Below are 25,165 nucleotides of genomic sequence, written 5' to 3' on the forward strand. Positions count from 1 at the left end.
TTTTAGACACCTGACTCTCAAGTTCAAACATTTCCTGCAACAAGAAATGAACTACGGCAGGTAGCACTCATGGCACAGGTGTGTGGCCGCCCACGAGGACTGAGTGACGGACAATCTGGGTATGAAAGGGCCGGTGAGGTGATTGGTTTTGCTTTAAAGACCAACCCGCCAGTTCACACTCGTTGCGCAGAAAGCAGACTATCCAACGAGATGAAAGTTTTTAACAGACCTAAAGCGACAGCTGAACTGTTCATCTATTAAAGATATTCTTCCGTAGAACGAGAATTCCACGAAAGCCTTCTGGAACAGGCGTCTTTGCCTGCCGCTGCAAACGGAGAGAAAAGACGCAGCTCCTCCTGCCCACCCGCCTTCCCAGCCGCAGGTGGCTCCGCTCACGACGGGGGCGGGGGCCTCACGGCCCTGTCACCGAGGGCCCGACGGCAGGAGCGAGGGGTACGACCAAACGCCTCGGACCCACTGTCCCTCCGACACTGGGCGCACCCGTGGGCAGTGGTCGTGCACGCTCTGATCAACCTCATCGGGAGGGTGGGCAGGTGATGCCCAAGCAGACACCGGCGCGAATCCCGAGTCAGCGGCCACCCGCCTCTCGACGGCACCCCGCAGGCCACAGACGGGGTGAGCGGAGCACGGCGCAGGGACAGGAACCCCGCAGGGGCCCCGTCTCTGGGGGCGGCAGGCTAAGTCTTGCTTCGCCGGAGGAGCGTGGCAGAGGGGCCGGGGCCGCCCTGGAACTTGAGGCTCTGCAGGTTGACGTGGGCCCCGTGTCTGAGCAGCGTCTCCACTGTCTTGGCGTGCCGGCCCCGGGCGGCCAGGTGCAGTGCGCTGAGGCCCTGCTCGTCAGACAGGTCACGCACGTCGGCGCTGACTAGCTCTGCCACCACCTCCGAGTGCCCGCCCGCGGCGGCCAGGTGCAGCGCCGTCTGGTGGCGGGGCCCCCGGGCCAGCACGTCGGCCCGCTCCTCCACCAGCAGCCTGACGGTCGCCAGGTGCCCGCCGCGGGCGGCCAGGTGCAGCGCGGTGCAGCCCTCGGCCGTCACGGCCTCCCTGCGGGCGCCCCGGTGCAGAAGCAGCCTGGCGGTGCTCGTGTGCCCCGTCTCCGCGGCCACGTGCAGGGGCGTCTGCGCCAGCAGGCCGCAGACGTTGACGTCAGAGTGCAGGTCGATGAGGACGCGGGCCACGCGGTAGTGCCCGCGCTGGGCGGCCAGGTGCAGGGGCGTCCTCCCATCCAGCGTCTGGGCGTCCACGCTTACCCCCGGCTGCTTGGCCAGCAGCTTGACGATGGGCAGGTGGCCCTGCCAGGCGGCGTAGTGCAGCGGCACCCAGGCGTCCTTCCCCGGCAGGCCTGCGTCCACGCCGCGGCGCAGCAGGATACGCACGATGCTCTCCTGGCCGTGCTGGCAGGCCACGTGCATGGGCGTCCGGCCCTCGCAGTCCGCCTCGTGCACGGAGGCGTTCTTCTCCAGCAGCAGCCGCGTGCTGCCCTCGTCCCCGTTCTGGGCCGCGAAGTGCAGGGCCGTCCACTGGTCCTCGTCCGCCGCGTTGACGCTGATCTTCCGCGCCAGCAGGAGCTCCACGACGCCCCGCACCCTCTTCTCCACGGCCACGTGGAGGGGGGTGGAGCCCTTCCTGTTGGTGAGATTGGGGTTGGCGTTGTTAAGCAGCAGCCACTTGACGCAGTCCTCCTGCCCAGCCTGCACAGCCAGGTGCAGCAGGCTGGCGCCGCCGTCCAGGACCAGGTCGACGTCCTGGGGCTGCAGGATCTTCATCAACCTGCTGGTGTCCCCATTCACGATGGCATCCACGAGCTTCTTCTTCTGGATGTCGCTGGCGCCGAGATCTGCGGGGAGAGCAGGTGCAGGGGTCACGTGGGGCTGCCTCCCCAGGCCCAGCCAGTGTTTTCTACGCGGCCCCCGACTCCCCGTGGCCTCCAGGCCGCTTTTTATCTGAAATCGCCTAAGTGCTGTGCTGTCCATGCGGGTTTAATTTAAGATCGAGTGGGGAGACCTCGGGCAGGGCAACGCATGTCTCCAAAGTGCTCTTCTGTCAATGTACAAAGTAAAAATCATTCTACCCGTCCGGTAGGGTCGTGATTAGATAAGGGATGTAAAACTCAGGCCCCTGCTGGTGCTCAGAAATGGCAGCACAGACCAGGCAGCAGCCCCCAACCCACCGGAGAGCTGGCAGCTCCTGCCCCAGGCCACGCCTCCAGGGCCCACCACCTGCTCCCAGCCCAACCTCCAAAGGATGCCTCTCGTCTCAGCAATATCACGAAGGACGCTTTCTAGAATAATCCTTAAAGGACCGAGTCTCCCATTTTAGGAGGACTGTTATTCATGATGTAAAGGTTAGATTTAACATAAAAATCCTATTACATTGTCGGGTTCCGATTTAAATGAAACAAGACGCCTTCACGTGACACATTTTCAAGGGGCCCTGCGTAGGAGGAGGGGACGTGGGGTGTATCAAGAACACGGAATCAGCCCAGTGGGGACTTGGTGTTTGAACGCCGGCTTCTGAGACGGGCCAGTGATTGATGCTCTCCAAGCATGAAGACGTCGCTTGAGGGTATCAGGCCCCGAGAGAAAGTTCTACGTCTTTCTCCGTGGGAGACGGGCGCTTCTTTCTTTTCAGCCTCATCGCTGGCTGCTAACCTCCGGTCCAGCCAGGCCTTCCCCACCTCTGCGCCTCTGTAAGGAGCTTCCTCCACCCTAAGTGCCCCCTCTCATCCCAAATATTCTACTCTAAAAATTCCAGGAGGTCCACGGCATCTAGGAAAGGTCCTCATTCCGGGAGGAACTCCCCGATTCCCCAGGAAAAACAAGCCCCCCTTCCTCCTGGGGTCTGTACCCTTCCCACGCCCCTCTGGCCACCCCTGCACTGTAGCCCCGAGCATGAGCATGCACGGAAAGGAAAGGAAACCTCACACATCATCCTCACAGGCAGCAACGAGGGGGCTGTAGTGAGCACCAGCCGCCCACCCGAGGGCCAGCACCCGGGACAGGGCAGGGGCAGGGAAAGCACCTTCTAGACAGAAAACCCAAGGTATAGAAACAGGACCAGGGAGTTACAGCCTCCAAGGACAGCTCGCCCGTCAACAGGCACGGCTATGGTAAAATGGGAGCCCACGAATAAGAAAGAATGGGGGTGTCTTCCCAGCACCGTCTGGGAAAGGGGGTACAGGGCTGACATTACAAGAGAGAGAGGTCTCCAGGGAGAGGGGTTCCCTACGTCCACTGGGCTCCCTGATGCAACCCGAGTTCAACCTGCAAACCGGAGGTCAGCCCCTGCAGGCCGTGTTGGCACGGGTGAGACCCACCCGCACAGCCAGGGCTGTGACTCACCCCCCTTACATCTAAGTGACACCTGCTCGGCCCACGTGCGTCTCTGCGTTTGCACTGACATCCAAACCCAATCAGTAAAGGGCTGCAGAAAACACAGGAGAGCTACCGTGAGCTCGGGAAGCCGGACGCCTGGTCCCTGTCAGTCGCTCACACTCTGCCTGGCCCCCGGGCCCCCAGTTAAGCTCCTCATCTCCCAGGGCTGGGCCCTCCACTCACCGCCCGCTGAAGACTCCCGCTCGAAGGACAAGGACAGAGACCCTCTGGAGGAGAAGGCAGAATCCACCGAGGACACCCCTGAGAGCCTCTTGCCGCTGCCCGCCGACGGAAGTTTGCACGTGGAGGAGCTGCGGCCGAGCTCTTCCGGGCCCTCGAGGGCCTGGGAGATGCCTGAGTCCAGCTGGGATAGCAGCTCGGAGAGGCTGTAGTCGTTGTCAAAGGTCGGGGCAGAGGCTCGCTTGAGCGGGGTGGCCACAGGCGCCTGCAGAGACAGCACACAGAGGGGATGAGGCTCCGTCCGTGACCTGACGGGGCGGGCGGAGGAGGCGGGGAACATGTGGGTCCCCCGTGAGCCATGCAGGGAATATAACTCCTGTTACCATGGTTCTAGGGGGCCCAGAGACCCTGCGCTGGGTCCACCCGGCGGGAGGTCACGGTAGGAAAAGACGACGATGGGGACGGAACACCCGTCACCATGCTGGGCCCCATCTGCGCAGTGACGTGGCCCTGAGTTTTATCTGGACAAGACGTGAATAAGCTGCAGGAGGTGAAGCCTGTGTGCTGGCCGCGTCCACCCAGGACAGGTCAGCACTGATACGAAACGGAGGAAGGAGATGGGCTGGGGTCCTAACAACCTGCCACCCTCCCCGGAGCCCCCGTGCGGCTGGGGGACCGCATGTGTACAAGGGTGGGGGCAGGGGCCGAGCTCCAGGGACAGCACGGCATTCCACGACAACCCATCCTAACGGGCCCTTCCGAGGGCACTCTCCTGCCCGGCCGCGAGAAAGGCCGATTGTGGTGAGGGGTTAGGATCTGCAGGCGACTCGTGACTCTTCCCGGTTCCCGCCCACTTGTCCCCAAATCCTCCCTCTCCTCGGAAACTGGTGGCCTGGTGCACCGAGTCACACCCACACGCTGGGCCTTTCTTCCCCTTATGGGGGTGGTGGGGACCAGGTCACCTTCCCTGCCCCTTTGCCCTCGGACCTCATGCACACGCCCCTTCCTGCTCAGACAGCAGACGCACCATAAATGCTTACTTAGCTCCCGGCCTTAAAGCGCAGCCTGGGATGATAACACCAGATAACACCCAATAAAGTTAGTTTAGCAGGCTCCACTTTACAAGTCTTATTACCTGAAAGGTATTTATTTAGTTAGCATAGTTAGAATTTATCACATCTTACCTAACCTGTGTGGCACTCATAAAACAAAACGTTTATAGGCAGTTAGAAAGTGGACAGATCCCCAACCTCGAGGTGCAAAAAGACCCCCAGACCCCCAGAGCCCAGACCCCCTCCGCAATCTGTCCTAGCAGGGGCCTTCAGCTCCCCTGGTTCAAAGAGCATCCAGCCGGCGGCTATTTAATGTCAAGCGTGGGCCCACTCTGCCCTTTCCTAACCACAGACAGGCTATGGGGACGGGTCACTGTCAGCCAGGAAATCAATCTGAGGCCAGCGCGCCATGGACCTGCCCCCTGCAGGCTTCCGAGGCCAGCTCACCAAGGCAGCAAGCTCGAGGCCGACCAGCTAGGGACAGGGGCAGGGGGACGGCCCAAGCCTCAGAACAGGGGGCGAGCGGTCCAGGCTGGCAGGGCATTTGCAGAAAAGAGGGACTCAACCCCTGAAGCCAAGTTAGGGGAAACCAGGGCCCCGGGAAGGTCCCCATTACCTCGGCCTCAGCCTCAGCTGGGTTTCTCACATCTGGGTCTTGAGTCGTCTCTTTCACCTCATCATCAGGTTTTTCACACAGGTCCTCGGTTTCAGAAGTGATTTCTTTTGGGGAGAAAACACAAAGGGGTATATCGCCTCGACACTGACTTACACAAATGCTCTCCTTAAATGTGTGACCTCAGGCTGGGACAGGAGAGGCAGCACCTGCAGCGTCCAGTCTCTTGACCGGTCAGCACTGCGGCCTCCCAGGCTGCTGGCCCCCGGCCAAGCTCACGGCAACCCCACAGGGGCCCCCATCAGCAACCACATGCAGGGTCTGGCCAGACTCCAAGCAGGAGCCACCAAGGCCCCGTTTCCCCAAGAAGCCAGACCCGCCAGAGCGCGTACCCCGACGGCCTGGCTGCCAGCTCCTGGTGAGAGGCTCCCACCTCATTCACGCTGGTTTCCCCATACTTTTTTTTTTTTGCGGTACGCGGGCCTCTCGCTGTTGTGGCCTCTCCTGTTGCGGTGCACAGGCTCCTGACGCGCAGGCTCAGCGGCCATGGCTCACAGGCCCAGCCGCTCCGTGGCATGTGGGATCTTCCCGGACCGGGGCACGAACCCATGTCCCCTGCATCGGCAGGCGGACTCTCAACCACTGCGCCACCAGGGAAGCCCTCCCCATACGTTTTAAACGTCGAGATCAATCTCAACCGCGTCAGGATCACTCTCCTAACCAAACGACACAGTCATTTCCCCGGGACAAGGCCCCATGAGAAATGCAAAGAAAGCCGCAGGCCAGTGGTCGCATCATCCCTAAAAGATGCATTGCTGCATCTGAACCTACAACACCAAGAGCAGGCTCCTGAGGGCAGCAGGCCCCAGCCGGGGGTGGACAGCTGGAGCTGACCACATGGCTCCAGCCTCCCCGCCCCAGTCACAGGCAGGGGCCACAGGCGGGCACAGCCTGCGGGTGCCGGGCTCGCCCTGGTGCTCCTGTCCCTGGACGGCCTCCCCTGTCCTGGCCGTCGACTCTGTCACCTGGGACAGAGGCATGACCCTCAAGCAGCAACACTCCGGGAACCCTCTGGGGGCACTCACCTTGGAAGCTGGGCCGCTCCCGGGGGTCCCCGTGCCAGCACCTCTGCATGAGGCGCAGGAGGCTCTCGCAGGCACGAGGCCTGGGTCTGCAAACAGGCGGCAGCTCGGGGCGGTGGCCCTTCACCACTTTCACCATGATGTGCAGGATGTTTTTCTCATCTGCAAAGGGAAGGTGCACAAGTCAGGGCAGCTCCGTGGGGCTGAGGCAGGATTTCTTATCTTCGGAAGGAGTGACAACCGTGGGAAAGTTTGGGGCATGTCACCACCACCCGCCCAGGAGACACGGTATTTCCTTCTCAAAGCACAGAGCGTCCTTTAATCCTTAACCTTGCAGGGCACATCTGTCCTCTGTTTTCCAGGTTTTAGAAACTATCTGTGATCTAAATGGAATCACTGCCTTGTATCACAGAGGAGATCTTTCTGGGCATCAAACTCAAAGGAAAACCAAGTTCAAAGGAGAAAAATATCGAACAAGATAGGTTCCAAAGGGGCCCATGCCCACCAAAGGGAAGAACACTGATAAATCATGGAGTCACATCGCCCAGCCCCAAGTGGCCCAGATTGCCCTGCAGTGACGAAAAAGTCCTCCTGAATTTCTACCCCAAAGCGCAGGCCCCCGGTGGGCCAGGCAATGAGCCGGCCCGAGCGACAGTGCCACCTGGCCATGCTGAAAAGAATCCAGACCACGGACCTCCACTGAGGAGAAGATGGCAGGGAGACAGGGTAACAACGTACCAGACAAAACCCTGCAAAAGACCTGGGGGCCACATGCTGACTCTGATCTGCATTCTTAGATCTTTTTGGTCAGACCAGAAAACAGTGAGTAGCCCAGGTACTTGACTTTTCCAATAAACCAAGTCAAGGTACTGAAACCTAGGGGCCGGAAATCAGCAGGGTGGGTGCCTGGCAGGGGGAGGAAACGCACAGCTCTCGGGCCGGGTGTGCTGACCCGGGGAGCATCCACCCAACGATTCTGGAGGCTGGTTGCCTCACAATGGGAATACACTTCACATGACCGAACTGTACACTTCAAAATGGTTCAGATGGTCATTTTTATGTGATGTGTGTTTTACAATCAAAAATTAGAAAATTAAAAAAATATGTATCTGTAAATCACTACAACGGACAAACCTAGAGAGACAGAAAGTAGATTAGTGGTCATCAGGGGCTGGGGTTGGGGGAAGGGAGTGACTGCCTAACCAGTCCGGGGTTTCCTTTTGGGGTGATGGAATGTTCTAGAACCAGATGGTGGTGACGATTGTACAGCACTGTGAATGCACTTAATGCCACAATGTACAGGTTAAATAGTTAAAATGATAAATTTTATGTTACGTGTATTATATCACACACACACAAAAATGAGCTAGTACCTAACAAGAGTCACTGAACAGACCCCATCAGATCCGTGCCTTTCCCTGTATGTGAGCTGCACGGCAGAGCGCCTTATCGGCATATATGAAAGCCTGCAATGAGGTGGGCCGTGGGTCTCTGTGCGGACCTGCTGGGCAGGACAAGGCAGCCCCACTCCCCACCAGACGGCCCACCAGCACCACGGCCCAGAGCGGCCCCGACTGTGATTCGCAGGCACTTCTGACACAGAGAAAGGACCACAGAGCACGCCCTCCACTGCTCGGGGAGAGGCAGCCGCATCACCCCTAGACATGTCCACTCACCTGCAAACGGTTTCTTCTGTGTGAGCACGCCCCAGATCACGATGGCAAAGCTGGAAGGGAACAGGCACATCAGTGTCTGCGTGCCAGAGCCTCAAGTAAAGCCAGAGGCCCCAAACACAGCAACAAGCTTGAGGAAGACCACCCCAGAGTCTTTGAGAGACTCAGAGAGAGAGGGGACACCAAGGTATCTTTCATGCATTTTTTTAAATGGGCAAATACTCTTATTGTGGAACAAGGCATGTGGAAAGCTCAAATGTCAGACAGCAGACAAAACTCCATCAACTGAACTATCAGTCCAAACAGCAGGAGGGGTTCCGGAAAGGACCGCCACCCTGTCCCTGGACCATCAGCTCGTGGGGAGAACGGTAGAGTCTGCTTCTTCCACACCATCATCCTGCAAACACTGGGCCTCAAAATACCGACTACAGCTCTGGGCGTCTCGAGCCCACTGACGTCATCTGAGTGCGTGGAAAAGATGAGGGGGCACCAGCTGAACCTCCCAGAGCCCTTTGTGGTTGTTAGAAATGATATATACTTGTGTGTAATATGTGTGTGTGTGTATGTGTGCGTTACCTTTATATAATTTATATATTAGTTATATATATATATATGATTACTCTGGATATACCCCAAAAGAGCTCAATCTGGTAAAATTTTAAAAAAACAGAACCATAAGTCCAAGCACTGAGCTACCAGCCTGCACTGGGTTAGGAGCAGCTGTTTACTGAATCGCAGTAAGTCCCCATTGAAAATTAACTGAAATCTACAAGTTAAAAAGTTGAAACTCTCAACTCCAAAATAAACAGAGAATCTGATTCTCCCCAAACCCTACAGGCGGGTGCCCAGCACCCTGTGCGCCACTCCCCGACAGACGTCCAGCTCAAAGCCCAGCAAAGCACATGCACGGGCGGCTACGGTCAAACCAGTCGGCCAGGACTCCAGGCGGTGGCCGTGACCCAAAGGTGGGGCTCACGGTGACAGTCACCCCGTGTGAGCCAAGAACCACAAGGAGGGGCTTAAGTGCCCGCTGGCACCCGCCCTCTCGCCTTCTTTCTCCCAGAAGTCTGAGTGATTAAGACCTTTACCATATGGAAAAGGAAGGCGCCAAATGATTCACGATTGTTCTCTAGCACAGAAATCCCCAGTGCCAGTTTGGGAACAGCCTCTAGGGTGTCTGTGCTCCTGTCACGCGTAAGTCACGTTAGGAAGTGTGACTTCCGGGCCACAGGGGACTGGATTCTGGAGCCTGAATCCACACGCAGACAGACACACAGACCACTTGAAGCAGCAGGTTCTCTCAGCAGACAAGCTATAGAGCCCGTGTTTCCTACATCCTACAAACACCAAAGCTTTCATGGTGTGGGAGCTGCCCATCCGGTTGCATAACAGGCTCTAACTGACACCAACCACTAACGTTCTCCATCCTGGGCCAGCAGCGCTCACAGCAGAGGACTCCCTCTTGTAAGCAAGTCCTGGGGGAGCCCGTACCCTCCGCCTAAAATCCCTTTCCTTTGGACTGAACCTCTTATCTGGTGGCAACGAGAAGCCCCCGGCAAAGCCCCCCTTTGGAGCACGAGGAATCCAGGTGCAGAGCCCCTGGCGGCCTGGGGCTGCGCGCCTGACACACACCTGTACACGTCATGCTTGGTGTCGAAGAGCCGGCTCTTCTCCCGGATGCGCTCAGGAGGAAGGTAGGCGATGGTGCCGAAAAGGCCATCCATGCTGAGGTCGTGCGAGTGGGACAGCCCGTTGCACTTGGCCAGCCCGAAGTCGGAGATCTGCAACGCAGGGGCGGGAAGGATTTCTTCAAGCTTGGCTGGCAGCTTGCTGAGTGAGGCAGCCAGGGTTGCTGCTCTGGGACGTTTTATCAGCATGCCCTCCCCCAGGACCCTGGCAACGTTGGGGGACAGCGCAGGGGACAGCGCGGTGCCCCGCCCTGGCTGAGCAGCCGTGTTCAGGAATCTCACATCACCTGCGCTCCCCGGCGCAGGCGGGAAGGCCCAGCCAGCCTGGGCAGAACCAAGCCTGAAACCATTAGGAGCTTGATGGACAGGAGAAAAGATTACACTTGAAGGAAGGAATTCACTGGGAGGAGGAAGGCAAGGGAGGGGGTACCCTCAGAGGCAAAGCAGTTATGCAATCGCACAGCTGGCCCTGCGGGCAAGCGCAGCTGCTTCTTCAAAGGGAAATGTGCCTTCAGAAGCCCTTTAAAGCGAGCAAAACACACCCTGCCAACCTCAGCGGGGCCTCTGTCCTCCACCTGGGACGTTCTAGGAACAGACACCTGCTGGCTCCAAACACAGCACCCAAACGACAGGTGTGACATACATCCCCCCTCCGCCGCAGGGCCCACCGGCCCAAGAGGCACCTGGACCCGGCAGCTCGGGCCCCATACACCTCTACCTCCACGTCTCCTTAGGCCAAGGTGTCCTGAAGGCTCAGGGGAACCCACAAGGGGCAAGTCACTGCGGGGCGCCCGCCCTCCCCCCCGCAACCCGGAGGCGGTGAAACGCTGTGTGGGATTAGGCCACACTCTCTGGCATTAAGGGACTCAGGATCCACGTGGAAAACGGCCCCTTCATAAATTCTCCTCCGAGGCGCGTGGGTTTTTCTAAGCCTTCTAATTAACTCCGGGCTCCCCTCAAACACACCTCTGGAGTGATGGGAACCGCGGCTGAGCCAGGCCTTTAGTTCTGGGCTCACCTGCCCACAAGGTGAGCCAGGGGCCTGGCGTCATCACCGCTGAGCAGGGCGAGGTTAGGACTGGGGACTCGCTCCTTCAAGGGGTCTCTGACCACAACTGCGGGGGGGTGGGGGATGGGAAGAAAGCCTGCGACACTGGACCCGGCCCCCACTTCTGCAGTCAGGCTCTGCCCGGGGTGGGGGCGTGGGTCTACGCGAGTGAGGCCGGCCTGGCCATTTCGGGGTCCCCAGCAGCGGTCCGTGCTCTGACCTCCAAGAAGCTTTCCACTCGGGAAAGGGAAGTGCCAGCTCCCCAGAACGAACCCATCACCCCGACCCTGCAGCTCGGGACCGAGGACAGAGCAATGCAAGGTAACAGGTGGACGAGCGGGAAAGTTTCAGTACCAAACTCCCAGCAGCGTGGACGTGTCCGATTCAGGACTGAGGACGGACAGGGATGCAGGGATCCTGGCACCTGGTGCCCCACCCCCACGTTGGCAGCCTTTTCTTCTTATTTCTGCTGTTTTCAGGTACAGCCAGCTGCTTCAAGATACACACTTGAAGAAAAGAAAATAAGCCTAAATTCTACGTAAAAGCTCCGGCATCAAAAGGCAAACTCGGAAATGAGAATTCTCTGATGGCCACCGACCCTCCGGCCCGCAGGATTTCTCCACCTGCCCTTTCTCACCTGTCCTGCCCAGGGAGGGCCTGCCTTGTCTGCCCCCGGGTTCCCAGACAGTGGGACAGTGTGGCAATCCCTGAGAACAGCAAGCGCCCTATAATTTACAAACGAGCCCGCACTTAGCGTTCGCCTCGGTACTGCCCAGAGCCAGTGCTCACAGGGGCCCCCAAGACATGGTCCTTCCCCTGCCGGACCCAGCTAACAGAGACTAACAAAGGGCCGGGTCAGGGCTGTGCCACCTTGGAGTGAGAGGCCATTCTGGACCACAGAGAACAGGACCCTGGGCATCCCTCTGAATATAGCCTGGTCTGGACAAAGTGGGCCCCAAGTATAGCTTGAGATTTTTTTTTTTTTTTTTTTTTTTTTTTTTTGCGGTACGCGAGCCTCTCACTGTTGTGGCCTCTCCCGTTGCGGAGCACAGGCTCCGGACGCGCAGGCTCAGCGGCCATGGCTCACGGGCCCAGCCGCTCCGCGGCATGTGGGATCTTCCTGGACCGGGGCACGAACCCGTGTCCCCTGCATCGGCAGGCGGACTCTCAACCACTGTGCCACCAGGGAAGCCCTAGCTGAGATTTTAAATCGAGTTATTCCATTATCAACTTGAAATGGGTTTACTATTGACACTAAAATAAATATTTTAGTAGTGATATTTAGCATACTTAATATTAGCCTCACGTATTAATTTAATATTAAAGTGTCTTGAATACACTTTCCAAAAACAGGTGGCTGCTGTGAAATTTTCAGTTCCAATCATCCTACGTATGGACAAACAATGTAGCCTCCAGGGACCAAGGGAAGGGGGTGGAGTGACAACTTAGGATCTTATTTCAAGATTCCAGATTAAAGTTGTATTGCTAAAAATAACCATCAACTAAAAACTGCCCAGAAATCCAGCAGCCGACTTAGAACCTCAGATGAGGCTCCCGCTGAGCTGTTCCTGAGGATGAAAGAAATGCATCCTGTGAATGTATTTTCTGCTTGTTTGGGGCTGTGCACGGTGACTGCCCACCTGGGTAAGGAGTCGCAGGGCTTCCCTGGTGGCGCAGTGGTTGGGAATCTGCCTGGCAACGCAGGGGACACGGGTTCCAGCCCTGGTCCGGGAAGATCCCACATGTCGCGGAGCAGCTAAGCCTGTGCGCCACAACCACTGAGCCTGCGCTCTAGAGCCCGCGAGCCACAACTACTGATGCCCATGCAACTAGAGCCCATGCTCTGCATCAAGAGAAGCCACTGCAATGAGAAGCCCGCGCACCGCAACGAAGAGTAGCACCCGCTCGCCGCAACTAGAGAAAGCCCGCGCGCAGCAGCAATGAAGACCCAATGCAGCCATAAATCAATCAATCAATATATTTATTTAAAAAAAAAAGGAGTCACAGAAGTGCATTCTCAACCTTTGGGAAAGAAGGGCCGGTGGCCTGGCCCCTCCTCAGAGCTGCAGTGTCCCCTCGCTTCCTGTCAGTGGAGACTGCTCCCAGCCACCCCAGGTCCTTATCAACAAGCCACTTGGTCCTTTAAGGAATGTTCACCCACTTCCTAAAACTGCCACGAAGTGCCAGGCCTGCCAAGCCAGGGGTTGACAAGCGGAGGAGGAAGAAAGCGCTCAAAGCAAGGAGCCCCAGGAGCCAACGCAGAAACGACCACAAGGACATCAGCCCCGGGTGCCGGCGAGCGGCAGTCAGCGCCCTACTGGGCGGGCGTTAGGTCCTACTGTGGACCCAGCACCGGGGACCATCCCGGGATGAAGGTCAACATCCCGGCGTGGACAGGACAGGAGGAGACTATGTACTGGCCACTCCCAGCACCCAGAGCACCAGCCCACAGGCCAGGCGAGGAGCCCCCCAGCAGCAGGGCCACCACCCCACCTGCCGGGGACAGAGCGCGCGAGGGCTGTGCTGCCGAGGAGGACGTCACCATGGTCCTCAAAGGGCGGGCCTCCTGCCCCAAACATCCCACATGGCTGTCAGGAGAGCGGCCCGGACGGTGGGAAGGGAGTGAGCTGAGATACAGGCCCAGTTGGGCCAACTGCACTCCGTGACTCTGAAAAGACCACTCCAAGGGATGGGGTGCAATCAGCGGGGTCTCCCTAAGAAAGGCACGTTCTATTACAATGGCATCTCAGCATCCTTAAAGACGAGTGGAAGGCCCTCCCACACCCTGTACCCTAATCCAACCATGCCTCCTGCTTCCCCTGCACCTAAAAACCCAGAACTTGCCGTGACTTTTCTTGGGTTGCTTCCTCCTCCTAAAGGTCCTTCTGCAGGTGCCCCCACTCCTGACTGGTCCTCTCCGAAGACCAGTCCCATCCAGTGACACCCTCACCCGAGCTGGAGTTCCAGTGACTCCTCTCCCACTGCACCCCCAGGGGCCGTCTGGACACCTACCGCCCGCTACCCCCTTGGCCCTCGTGCGCCACCGCGTGCCACCATGATGTCTGTGAGTATCTCATGTAAGGCAGTGGGTCGGGTGGGAGACCAAGGGCTCCAGGGCCGCAGAGCCTGGTTCTAACCTCTGCTCAACCACATACAGCTGGACAACATGGGCCCTCGATTTAACCCCTCTGAGCCTCTGCTTAGCAGGAGCCACCGTCCACTCGGAACCTCCCCTGGCAGACGGAGCAGCTCCCGGAGACAGGGCCTCTGCACACAGTGGGGACCCATCCTCACCTCCCCTTGCCTGTGCTCATTCAAGTTTGAGATCAAAGGTTTCACTCTGACTTGGCGCCCCCGGACCCCACGCCCCTCGTCACAACTCTGCGACGCTGGTCGGGGGCAGAGTCCACGTGTGAAGCCAGCACCCCAACAGAAGGAAACAGGACTGCAGGGATGCTGGAGCTCAGGAAGGCTGGGAACCACCCACTTGTTTTCTGTTCCCTCAACTCCCCACTTCACTTTAGCGGGAGGGTACTTCCAGCTTCTGATAAAATCTTATTCTCGAAGGACACCGCCTTAAGGACACCTTGTCGTTAAGTGTCCGACGTGGAAACTGATTCCCCCACCGGCCACAGGCTGGCTCATCTGGAGTTCTGTGCCTGCTGCAGAGTCGGGGTGCAGGGGGGTGGCTGTGTGCGTAGCCCCGGGCCCAGCCCTCCTTCCATGGTGCCGAGGAGCCAGAGGGGACCCCGGCCACGGCGTGTGGCCCTTCCTGACCCGCCCTCCTGAGGGGCAGGGTGACCTCGGCAGGTGGGCGAGCCTAGAACCCAAGTCACTGAGTGGGAAAGCCACGGCTAGTGCCCCCCATGGTCAACACGATGGCCCTCCAAGGGAGAGACGTCTTCAAAGAAACACAAACCTACCACACTAACAAGGGCCAATTCCAAGAGGACGGCACCTGATTTTAGTTATATTATCCCTCGTGCTTTTCTGCTTTATAAACTTATCAAAAAAAAAAAAAAGATCAGGGCTTCCCTGATGGCGCAGTGGTTGAGAGTCCGCCTGCCGATGCAGGGGACACGGGTTCGTGCCCCGGTCCGGGAAGATCCCACATGCCGTGGAGCAGCTGGGCCCGTGAGCCATGGCCGCTGAGCCTGCGCATCCGGAGCCTGTGCTCCACAACGGGAGAGGCCACAACAGTGAGAGGCCCGCGTATTGGAAAAAAAAAAAAAAAAAAAGATCAGAACTCACAGGCTTTGAAGGAAGAGAACAGAATGAGTCCCTCCAGGGCCCCTCTCCACAACACGCCGCAGCCCCCATTTCCGAGCACCGCGAGACTCCCGTCACCCTGAGCCCGGGAACCACCAAGGGGAAACAGGCTGACCCAGCCCCACACGGAGACGGCCGAGCCGAGGTCCGCTTTCCAACCTGATTTTGTAAGATGGCCAATAAGACTGGAATCCACAAATCCACAGTCTCTTTTTCCAGGGTGCCCAGAACCTAGAGGCCTGATCCAGGATTTGGGGGAGTGACCCTCGTTCATAAGAATCCATTTTCCAGTTACACATCTGTGGCGTTTACACCAGCCACACATGGCAAGACTGGGGATCCTGACGCTGAGAGAGGCCTCTGCTTTGAGTTCTTTCCCGCAAGCGAACCACCTCCTCTTCAGCCCTCTCGCTGGCCCTGAGGTTCCAGCCCCGTGGCCCCCCACCCAAGGCATCCATCACTCCGGCCACCTGGTCCCCTCAAGTCCTTACCTTGACGTGGTAGTGGGCGTCCAGCAGGATGTTGGCGGGCTTGAGGTCCAGGTGGAGGAGAGGCGGGGCCATGCAGTGCAGGAAGTTCATGCCCACAGCCGTCTCGTGGATGATGCGGAAGCGCAGGTCCCAGGGCAGCGGCTCGGAGGCCAGCAGCTTCTCCAGGGAGCCTGTCTCCATGTACTCCATGACCAGGCCCACGGGCTCCTGGCAGATGCCGTACACGGGCAGGATGTAACGGAACTTGGCCATCTCCATCTTCTTGGCTTCTTCCAAAAGTTCCATGCGCTCCCTGGAAAAGTTCAAAGACGTGAGGAATGTGTGCGCAGCGGTCACCTGGCCACAGGCACAGGCACTGTGGCCAGGAGATAAGCAGCTCCACACGGCTGAGAAAATTACTAAAATGCATGTACACATGTGCACAAGTGCACATATGTGCGTGAGCGCGCACACACAGAGCTCACTTTAATGTCCCATAATTAAATTCTAGGCCTTCCCATGTCTTCAGTCCATGGTTATTCAAACGCATCTACGCGTCGTGGGGTTGTTGTAAGCGGGAAGGAGAGAGACTGCAATCATCATCTGAAAACCCTCAGGGAGCACTGAGCCAGTGCAGGCTCTGAGCTTCAGATGGGGAGGCCGACACTGACAATCCCTTCTCTCGGGGTGACGGAAGGGACGTTTAGGTTTGACCAGAAGCTTTAACGAATCATCCATCCAAAGAGCCCGGCCCCCTTCTTTGCGGAGCCCATCGCTCTAGCTGGCCCCATCATTACTGAACCCCAACCCCACACTGAAATTAACGGAGCACTGGTCTAAAGCAGGGTCTGCGGACCGCTGCCCAAGAGCCACCTTCTTTTTAAAACCATTATTTAAGCTGTAGTCAAATGTACGTAACGTACTATCTATCGCCGTAACCATTCAGAAGTGTGCAATTCACGGGCATCATATCCATTCACGACGTTGTGCAACCAACACCACGCACTCCACCCAAAACTTCGCCGTCGTCCCAACAAAATCTCTGTACCCCCTCCACAGGAACGCCTCCTTCCAGGCCCCGCTCCCAACCTCTCCTCCACTTTCCGTCTATCAATTTGCCTGCTCTAGGGATCTCACATACGTGGAATCATGTAACATCCGTCCTTTAGTAACTGGCTTATTTCACTCATCACATGTTGTCCAGGTCCATCCACGCTGTAGCACAAACCAGAATGTCACTCCTCTTATGGCGGAACATTATTCCATTGTATGAACGTACTGCACTGTGCTTATCCGCTCCTCTGTGGATGGACAAGACACTTGGGTCGTTTTCACCTTCCGGTTCCTGTAACTAATGTTGTACATCGATACACACAGGTGTTCAAGTCCCTGCTTTCAACTCTTTTGGATACGTGCCGAGGCAGAGAGTTGCCTGGTCACATGGTACTTCAGTGTTTAACCTTTTGAGCAACTGCCAAACTGCTGTCCACAGCCAGCCCCTGTTTTGTAAAGAAACTGACTGGATGGCAGTCTCACCCATCCACGTCCGGCGGGGCGGAGGCTGTCTCCGCACTCGCGGCAGAGATGCGTAGCTGCAACGCAGACCCCGTGGCCTGCGGAGCCTGAAAGGTCTGCTCTCTGTCCTTCACAGAAAGTCTGCCAACCTCTGGTCTAAGGTCACTTCCTGGTGCAGCCTTTACAGACTAGCATCCAGGGCCTTGGTCGGTGTCAGCGTGATGGGTCAAAGTCTCAGAGTGCGTTCAGGAGAAGAGGCCAAATCCCACAAGGACAGGGTCTGGCCTGTTCTCAAACACGGCCACCATAGAAAGCACCGGGGGAGCTGGCTGAAACACAGACTCCCGGGCTACGCTCCTGGAGAATGAGCTCTGGGTGGGTGCCAGGAACCTGCTTTCTAGGAAGCTCCTAAAGGAAGAGTCTAGAACCACACAGCCTATGGGAGCTGGGAACTGAGGCAGGAAGCAGCCGGGGCGGCCTCAGGGACCCCCGACCCCCAGCCCGAGAATGCAGATTCCCACACAAGCCCCCAGGCCCATGACCCAGGATGGCTCCGTTCCCACCACGGGGGCTCTTCCGGAGCTTGGGTGCACCTGCCTGCCCCACTGCGCCTGCGCCTGCGCCTGCTTCCCAGCCTGCTGGAGAGTCAGAAACTACCACGGAAATGAGGCTGTTTCTTACTGATCTGACCTCCTCTCTGAGACCGCAGCTCACTCCCAGGCCTCCTTTACAGGTGCAAAAACACTTCCCAGGGAGGAGGCCACCTGCAAGGAGAAACCACGCCGCACTGTTTACCAAGGTCTGCGGCACCCAGCTCTGCCTGCGGTGGGCTCAGCTGGACAGGAACACAGCGCCCCTGCCCGCCCGTCCAGCCCCTGCATATGGGAGAGGAGTTCCCCCCCACCGTCCTCCCCCAGGTGAGCACTGGCCAAGGCGGGTGTCTCAGGGAGAGGATCCCTGGGCGCAGACCAGTGGTTCTCCCCTGGGGGCGACTTTGCCTCCGGGGGACATCGGGCACCGCCGCTGGCATCCAGCGGATAGGGGCCAGGAGCGCCACCCTGCACCTTGCAGCACACAGGACGGCCCCCCGGGCAAAGACTTACCCAGCCCCAAAGGCCAAGAGTGAAGCCTAACCACCACTGGAACAGAGCTCACGCATTTTCAGCCAAATTTAAAATAAACCACTAAAGGGATTTCCCTGGCGGTCCAGTGGTTAAGACTCCGCACTTCCACTGCAGGGGGTGCCGGTTCGATTCCTGCTTGAGGAGCTAGGATCCCTCATGCCCATGCCGTGCGGCCAAAAAAATTTTTTTTAAATAAACCACTACAGTCTGGAATCACCCACCTAAGTACTCCCAGCAGTTACTTTAATTTGAATCTGCATCCAATTAAAATTCATTTATTAACAAGTATTTACTGAGCATCCTCTACCTGTTAGAACTGAGGACAAAAGAGACCCCTTCCCTGCGCCTTCAGGGTATTTACCTTCTAGGGGAGAAGGTGGAAAATCACCCCTAAAAAAAGAAGTGTAGTTGAAGATCCAAGTTCTTTGAAGGGGAAGTACAGGGACCGGGAGATGTTTAATAAAGGGGGTCCCTAACCCAGGTGGGCAGAGGGCAGCAGCGCGGGCTCGTAAGGTCCCAGTCCCATTCCTGCACCGGAGCCCCAGGCTGGAAGCAGGGGGCAGAGCGGCCACGAGGCACTCAGGTGGTCACCGGGGCCCCGGCTGCCAGAAGTGCAGAGAGAGGAAGCTGGTGGACGCAGGGCCCACTTTCGAGGGAGAATCATTAAGGCCTGGTGACTGACTGGACGTGGAGAAGAGGGAGGTAGCAAGGATGACCCTAGATGTCTCTGGGAGTCACTGGGCGGCTCCCCAGTTACGGAATCCGCAGGAGCGGGGCAGGCAGGGGGCAGGGGGGTCAAGACTTTGGTTCTGAACGGCTCAAGGAGCAAAAGAATCCCCCTGGCCTCAGGAAGGAGTGCGACAGGTATCAGGAGTGAATCGTGACGTGACTGTAGAACAACACTGAGCTTAGCGTGACGTGCTCTCTTAGCGCTCCGGTCAAAGAGCCAACGAATGGAAAACACGAGGCCCACGAGAGCCCCCGTGGGGGTCCCCGGGCCGTGCTGAAGAGGGGGTGCAGGTGCCTGGCCCAGGCCGGCCAGCGCCGGTGCAGCCACAGTGCTTGCTGGGTGCCAGGGTGACATGCAGGCAGACCCCGGCGCTGTGCCCAGTCCCGAGGGACATCTCAAAGAGGAAAGGGCTGCATCAAGCAACATTTCAAATAAGGGCAGTCATTTAAGCAGAGAAAACGGCACCCTCGGGCCCATCTCCTTTCTCCTCCCCGGGGAAGACCTCACATCACCTACACTAACCAGTTCAACTACCCTCCTAACACTCTCTCCCACGCGGTCGCGGTGGGGATCAGTACCGCTGCCGCTCTGTTTCCTATTTTAAGAATCAGTTTTGCAACCTGTCTGGTCCCACTGCCTTTATTCTCTTTCAAAGTGGCCACTGTGCCACCGCTCCCCACCAGCTTGAGTCCAGCACACTGCGCCCACGTGGCCCTGGCACGGGTCCGGCCGCAGGATGGACAGGGACCCGCTTCCGCCGGGAGACCACGGGAGGATCCCTCCAGGCCCGCAGGCTTCCAGGCACTAGGGGTTCCAGAGTTACAGGCCGGCCACTCATAAGGATGGCTTTTTTCCGCTTTCAGCAGACATTCTGAGATGCAGCCAGACCAACAGCTGAGGAGGATGTCGATGACACTGAAGCTGCAGGTCTCGTTAAGTGAGGCTCCATTCGCCCAAAGGGCTACATACATACATACGTCAGAGCCAGGTGACTTCTGCCGGCTGAGCTCACTAGACTCAGAAGAGCGGCTGGCGGGAGAGCCCCGCCCCAGTGCACCCAGGTCAGCAGGTTCGCGGCTCTCTCCCCTGCCCCGGGCCCTCCCCACCGCACTGAGAGCCACTGCAGCTGTCTGCTCCAGAAAGCTGGCCACAGCCGGAATGTGCTCAGACAGCCCGCACCCTTTCCGGAAGCAACACCAGGCAGCTCGGTCCCGCAGACCACACATCCCAGGACAGCTCGTGGAGGAAGGCCAGCTCTCCTGGAAGATAAGGCCTTGTTTCCAGGACAAATCACCTTCTCCGTGACGGCTCAATCAGAAATGCCTAAGGGCCGAGGACCCCGCCGTGGCTGCACCCCTGGGGCGAGGAAGGAGGTCCCAGGATCACCCAGCAGGGGGTTCCAGGGGACCCCCCCAGGGAGCCCCTCACTCAGGCCTGGGGAGTGGGTTGGCCGGGCCCCCTAACCACCCTCTTTGGTCGCGTTCAGAAGGGTCGGCACAAAAAACATTCATCCCGTTTACATTCTAGTAACCACTGAGCCGAAATCCAAGCCACCCCATCCTCTAGGTCTTTCTTCAGCTGCCCCCAGGATACCCCCTCCAGTACCCACTCCCCCCAACTCCACAGCTGGCAGCATCAGCAATCCATAAGCCTGGGCTGGGCCCTCTCCGGGCACTGCTAGAGGAGACGGGAAAGTGCTTCTCACCCAGAATGAAGCCACCACTGTGTCAATTATTTTTTTAAATATATTTTCCTCGAAGCAGTGTTTCCAGTTTATGCCGACGACAGCACAAAGGAACTGGAGATGGATTACTGTGATGACTGTTATCACTTTAGCACCTGAGAGATTTTCAAGCCAGTCCCAGAGCCCAGGTGCGGGATGGGGGCCGGGGGGCTTCAGGAGCCCAGCCTCCTCACGGCCGCACCATCAGCATCAAATCCCACTCCACCCGGTGACGAGCAACGTTCCAGGCCACCCGAGTCCACGGACAACAGTCTTCATCCATACAACCTAAGAATGGTGACGTGCTAAAAGTGTGTCTACAATTAGGCACAATTCAGTAGGGCTGGCGTCGTATTCCTCCTCTGAAATCATTCCCGTCACAGCTCCTTTCTCCCATTTGGGGAAGGGTTGCTAATTCCGTTTCCCAGCAGGAATGGGGAGATCACCCCTGCCCCACCCCTCTTGGTCCGAGATGGAAAATCTAGGCATTAACAGGACCAAGTCGGGGCAAAATTTGTTAAAGATACTTTCTCAACAGCACTTACATCCATTCAATTTTTCTTCCCAATTGAGGCTGGCCAAAGCATAGTTCCCCCAACCCAGGGAGGGCATCGGGGTAGGGAGAGATATGAGAAATCTCATCAGACTGATTATTTCTAAAGGACACTTTCTGGAGAAGCAGTGGGGTTCTCCTCCAGGCTCAGTCACAAATTCCAAAGACATCCAGTGGGTGAGGGAAGCTTTCTGGAGGCATGTACCTTGGAAGGGGGAGAAAACGGGCCCTGGGACGGGCCTGCTGAAAGAGGAGGAGCAGGAAACTACGGGAAGAGGGAAAAGGGTCGGGGTATAGGGAAGGGCACCCGGTCACAAAGTGCTCCTCAGAGGGAGAAACCTGGGACCCGCTTGTGGGAAAAGGCGGCAGGAAAAATGGTTTAATCATTTGTTACTGATGCCTCCCAGCCAGGCCTTCTCACTGCACACCAATCCATTTATGTTCCCAGGGAGACTGCGAGGGGTTCCCACACTGCTATTTTTAAAACTGACAAGAACCGGGCTTGTCCAATTGTCAGCTCTGTGCTTACAAACCCGGGGTTTGCTCGGGCTCGCCCTGACGAGCCGCGGCCGATCTCCAGCAGCTGCCGGCGCTCAGTTATCCTGGGCTTCCTCTTAGCCAGGGGCTGGGGGCCGGAGGAACGGGCCTCCAAGGCTTAGTTCTCACCTAAATGGGAATGTCCCCCCCCAACTAGACTCCGGCCGAGCCCTCATGATCCCCTAATCAGGGTCAACCAGGGTGGCTACACGTCTCCCCAAAGCTCCCAGATGTGCCCGTAAGGAGAGCGAGTGCAGATCAATGGGGTATCACTTGGGAACTCCCCGGGGGTGCCCCTTGGAAGCCCCTTGGCAGGTGTCTCTCTGCTCTCTGGGAACTTGAAGGGGTGTCTGGGACCGGGCAGCCCCTGACCTTCCCCACCCAGAAGTACCTGCTCACATGGCCTGGGGCAGCCTGCTGCTCCAAGGGCCCGGGGTGCATGCTGGGGATCAGGCCCTGCCTTCATGCCAAGGGGTGGCATGAAGACTGGGGCCAGGAGGGAGAAGCAGGCGATGAAAAGGACCCACACCTGTACCAGCGGTGGGTCCCTATGTAACCAGTGCAGGAGGCCCCGGGAAAGAAAAGGTCAGGCCCTCATGGCAGGGGTGAGAGGCGCCACCCTTCAAACAGGTGAGACAAGGCTTAGCCGGGAGGGGTACGGAGCTGAGGGCTGCACCAAGGAACCCCAGTAAAATCTTATTCCCCACTCCAGGGAACACCTTGCAGATAGAAGGGTCAAGATGGGAGGCAGCTCATCAGAAGAGCACCGAGGACAACCTGCCAAAAGCTGGCAGGACGGGGAGCACAACGGCCATTTCCAGGTCTAGAGGCAACCCCGCCACGCAAGCAGCTGCTCCTGCACCACAGCGGACGTGACACAAGCGCCTAATGGGAATCTCAAGCCAGAGAGAGTCAATAATGAACCCAGAAGACTCTTCTTTACAAGGAGCGGGGGTTTGACCACCGTCTCAGAGAGCCCAGCTCCTGCCGCTAACGCAGAAGGCCAGCCTGCCCCACGCAGGCTGGCAAAGCGCAAGAGGTGAATCTCTTCCTGTTGGGCAATGCTGACCTCTACCCAGCTGTCCAGTACATGCCACCACCTGCCTATTTAGGGCAGGGCAGGAAAGCCTTCCAGGTAAAGGACAAAAAACTTTGCAACCAGGCAATGCAAGATCCTAAGTGTCCCGCCTCACGTGGAGAAACCCCACCTCCAACTGGGCCACCCAAGAAACAAGGGCCTGGTCGCTGGAAATAACAGATCCTGAGGGTGCAGGCTGCTGAGTCAGCCTGGGGACGTGCTTGTTTACTAGGCTCTTCCAATACAAGACGTTAGTGCTAAAACCTGCGGCTGATGAAGAAAACTCGGCCAGAAGACTCCAGCAGACAAATAAACGTCCCGGAGAGCGTAAAAATATCCACACACCGGCAAGAGTCGTGCCTTTCAGGCTCTAACTAGTGACTGGCATTCAAAGAGGTTTGGATTTCATCAAAATAGCCACGACGCCCCTCCCGGCCTGAGAAGTTCCTGGGATCCGAGGGAGGCACAGCTTCACAAGCGGTTCCCCTTTGCGTTGGTGGTATTTGCGTGACACTCGTCACCACTCTGCTGAAGTTTCCAAGAGACACTGTGCTTGAGGCTTAGAGCAAAAAGCCACCAATAGTTCTGCTGTATAACCTCCCAGGCCAGGAGGAAAACACAAAGCCACTAAGTGCGCGGGGGCTTCCTCCTCTCCGGGACCTGAGGGGGCACACGCTGCAATCCTCTGTGCACCTTAGTCCAGGGACACGCACACAGCCACCCCGGAGATGAGCATCACCACCATTCTGGGGGTGAAAAGCTGAAGTTTGGAGGCCCCAGCACTCAGGAAGCCGAGGATTAGAAACCAGGTCTCTGAGACAGGAAAGGAGCTGCTTTTCTGAGTCTGCGCGTGTTCAGGGCTGACTGTACAGGGGGCTCTCCACCAGAACACAAACACCACACACCTTCCACGTAGAACGCAAACTTCACCAAAGGATAGGTAATTTAAATGCGCGCAACCGAAGCTTATAAATTATTAAAACGCAACCGTAAATAGTGAACACCCCTCACCCAAAAAGAGCTACTTCTCAAGGCCCTCCTCCCACCCCACCCCTAAAATTATATACACAGACCACAATCCACCGACCGAATTCAACTGGGGCAGCTGCGGTCCTTTCCAACTGTCTTCTTTAACTTGAGCACCTCTGTTAGCGAGGGACAGGCAGGTGGCCTCCCAGTTTGGGGATGTGGAAACTGGGGTCCAGGAGGGCACTGTGGTCCAGCCATAAGTGCAAGGCCGCTCCGCAGAGGCTCGGCCTCGAAATTAAGTCAGCTAAAACGAGAGGGTACGGCCAGAGAGCGCTGAATGTTGGAACCCGGCCCCCCGGGCTGCCTGCCGGACCCCACGGCCAGGCCCAAGTCCGGTAAGTGCCCGGGCTCAAGTGCCCGGGCGCCGAGGAAGCCTGGCCAAGCCAAGCCAGGGCTTCCGACCGAAATAATTACCGTCTTACACCAATTTGTGCTCCAAAGTAAATTACTAAGTAAGTCGAACGGAGTCTAACTCACTCACAAAGCCCAGATCCCCACACGGCACTTTTTCTAAGCCGGGAGCAAACCGCAGCGCCCGGGTGGGTCCTGGGCGGGCCGGACGCGCCCCCGAGGGGCGCGGGTCCAAGGCGCAAGGTGAGCCCGCGACCCTGAAAATCCGGGGCTCACCGGAAGCCAGGTAACAATGCCGGGCGCTGAACACCGTCTCAGGCAAACGCGGCTTCCCGAGGCTCCCCGTAGGAGCCGCAGCCCGGGGCACCGGCGTGAGCAGTTAGACCCGGTGCTCGCCAAACCACCCCAACGTCCCTCCGGCCGAGCAAAAGGCGCGGACCCCGCGGCGCTTCCTTCCGAGGCTGCTCCCGAGGCGACTCAGGTGGAGAGAACGGGAACGCCCGGAATCCAAGCACCCCGGCCCCGGCCGGCCGCCGCGCGCCGCTGTGAGGCCGGGCCCCGCCGCCCGCCCCAGCGCCGCCGCCCCCACCCGGGCCGCTGACCTGTCGTCGACGTGCAGGCTCGGCGAGCACTTGATGGCGAGCCACGTCTTCCAGTGGACGTGGCGCACCTTGTACACCTGCCCGAAGCCGCCCGAGCCGACCTTCTCCCAGCCCGCGAACTCGCCCGCGTCGAACGTACGCAGCAGCCCCAGGGCCCATGGGCTCCGGCTCTCGCCCTCCATGGCGCGCGTCTAGCCGCCGCTCCGCGCCGCCGCGGCAGCCCAGGTGCCCAGGTGCACGCCCCGCCCACTGACGTCACGTCCGCAACGCGCCCCGCCCCCCGGGCCGGGTCGCGGCAAAACGACCCAAGGACCGGTGAGGACCCAGCGCTGCCTCCCCGTGTGCTCTGCGCGAGAAGGCCCGGGCGCCGCGGGCGGCTGTTGACCTGCGTGTGCGCGTGTGTGTGTTTAGATGATTGTATAGTCATATGCAGTTGTAAAAAATAATTCACTC

General features: G+C 58.2%; 1 protein-coding gene across 1 annotated transcript; it reads right to left on the bottom strand.

Moving 5' to 3' along the window:
- Positions 1 to 698: 698 nt before the first annotated feature.
- Positions 699 to 24,894, bottom strand: RIPK4 (receptor interacting serine/threonine kinase 4; the record flags this gene model as incomplete). The annotated part of the gene is made up of 8 exons (XM_079704451.1): positions 699 to 1,858; positions 3,579 to 3,840; positions 5,244 to 5,347; positions 6,326 to 6,484; positions 7,999 to 8,048; positions 9,628 to 9,776; positions 15,492 to 15,783; positions 24,713 to 24,894. The coding sequence occupies 8 exons, from the start codon at positions 24,892 to 24,894 to the stop codon at positions 699 to 701; spliced, it is 2,358 nt and encodes a 785-aa protein (XP_079560577.1).
- Positions 24,895 to 25,165: the final 271 nt, after the last annotated feature.

The sequence above is a fragment of the Hyperoodon ampullatus genome (genome assembly GCF_949752795.1).
Source record: "Hyperoodon ampullatus genome assembly, chromosome: 5".
Classification (NCBI taxonomy): Eukaryota; Metazoa; Chordata; class Mammalia; order Artiodactyla; family Ziphiidae; genus Hyperoodon; species Hyperoodon ampullatus.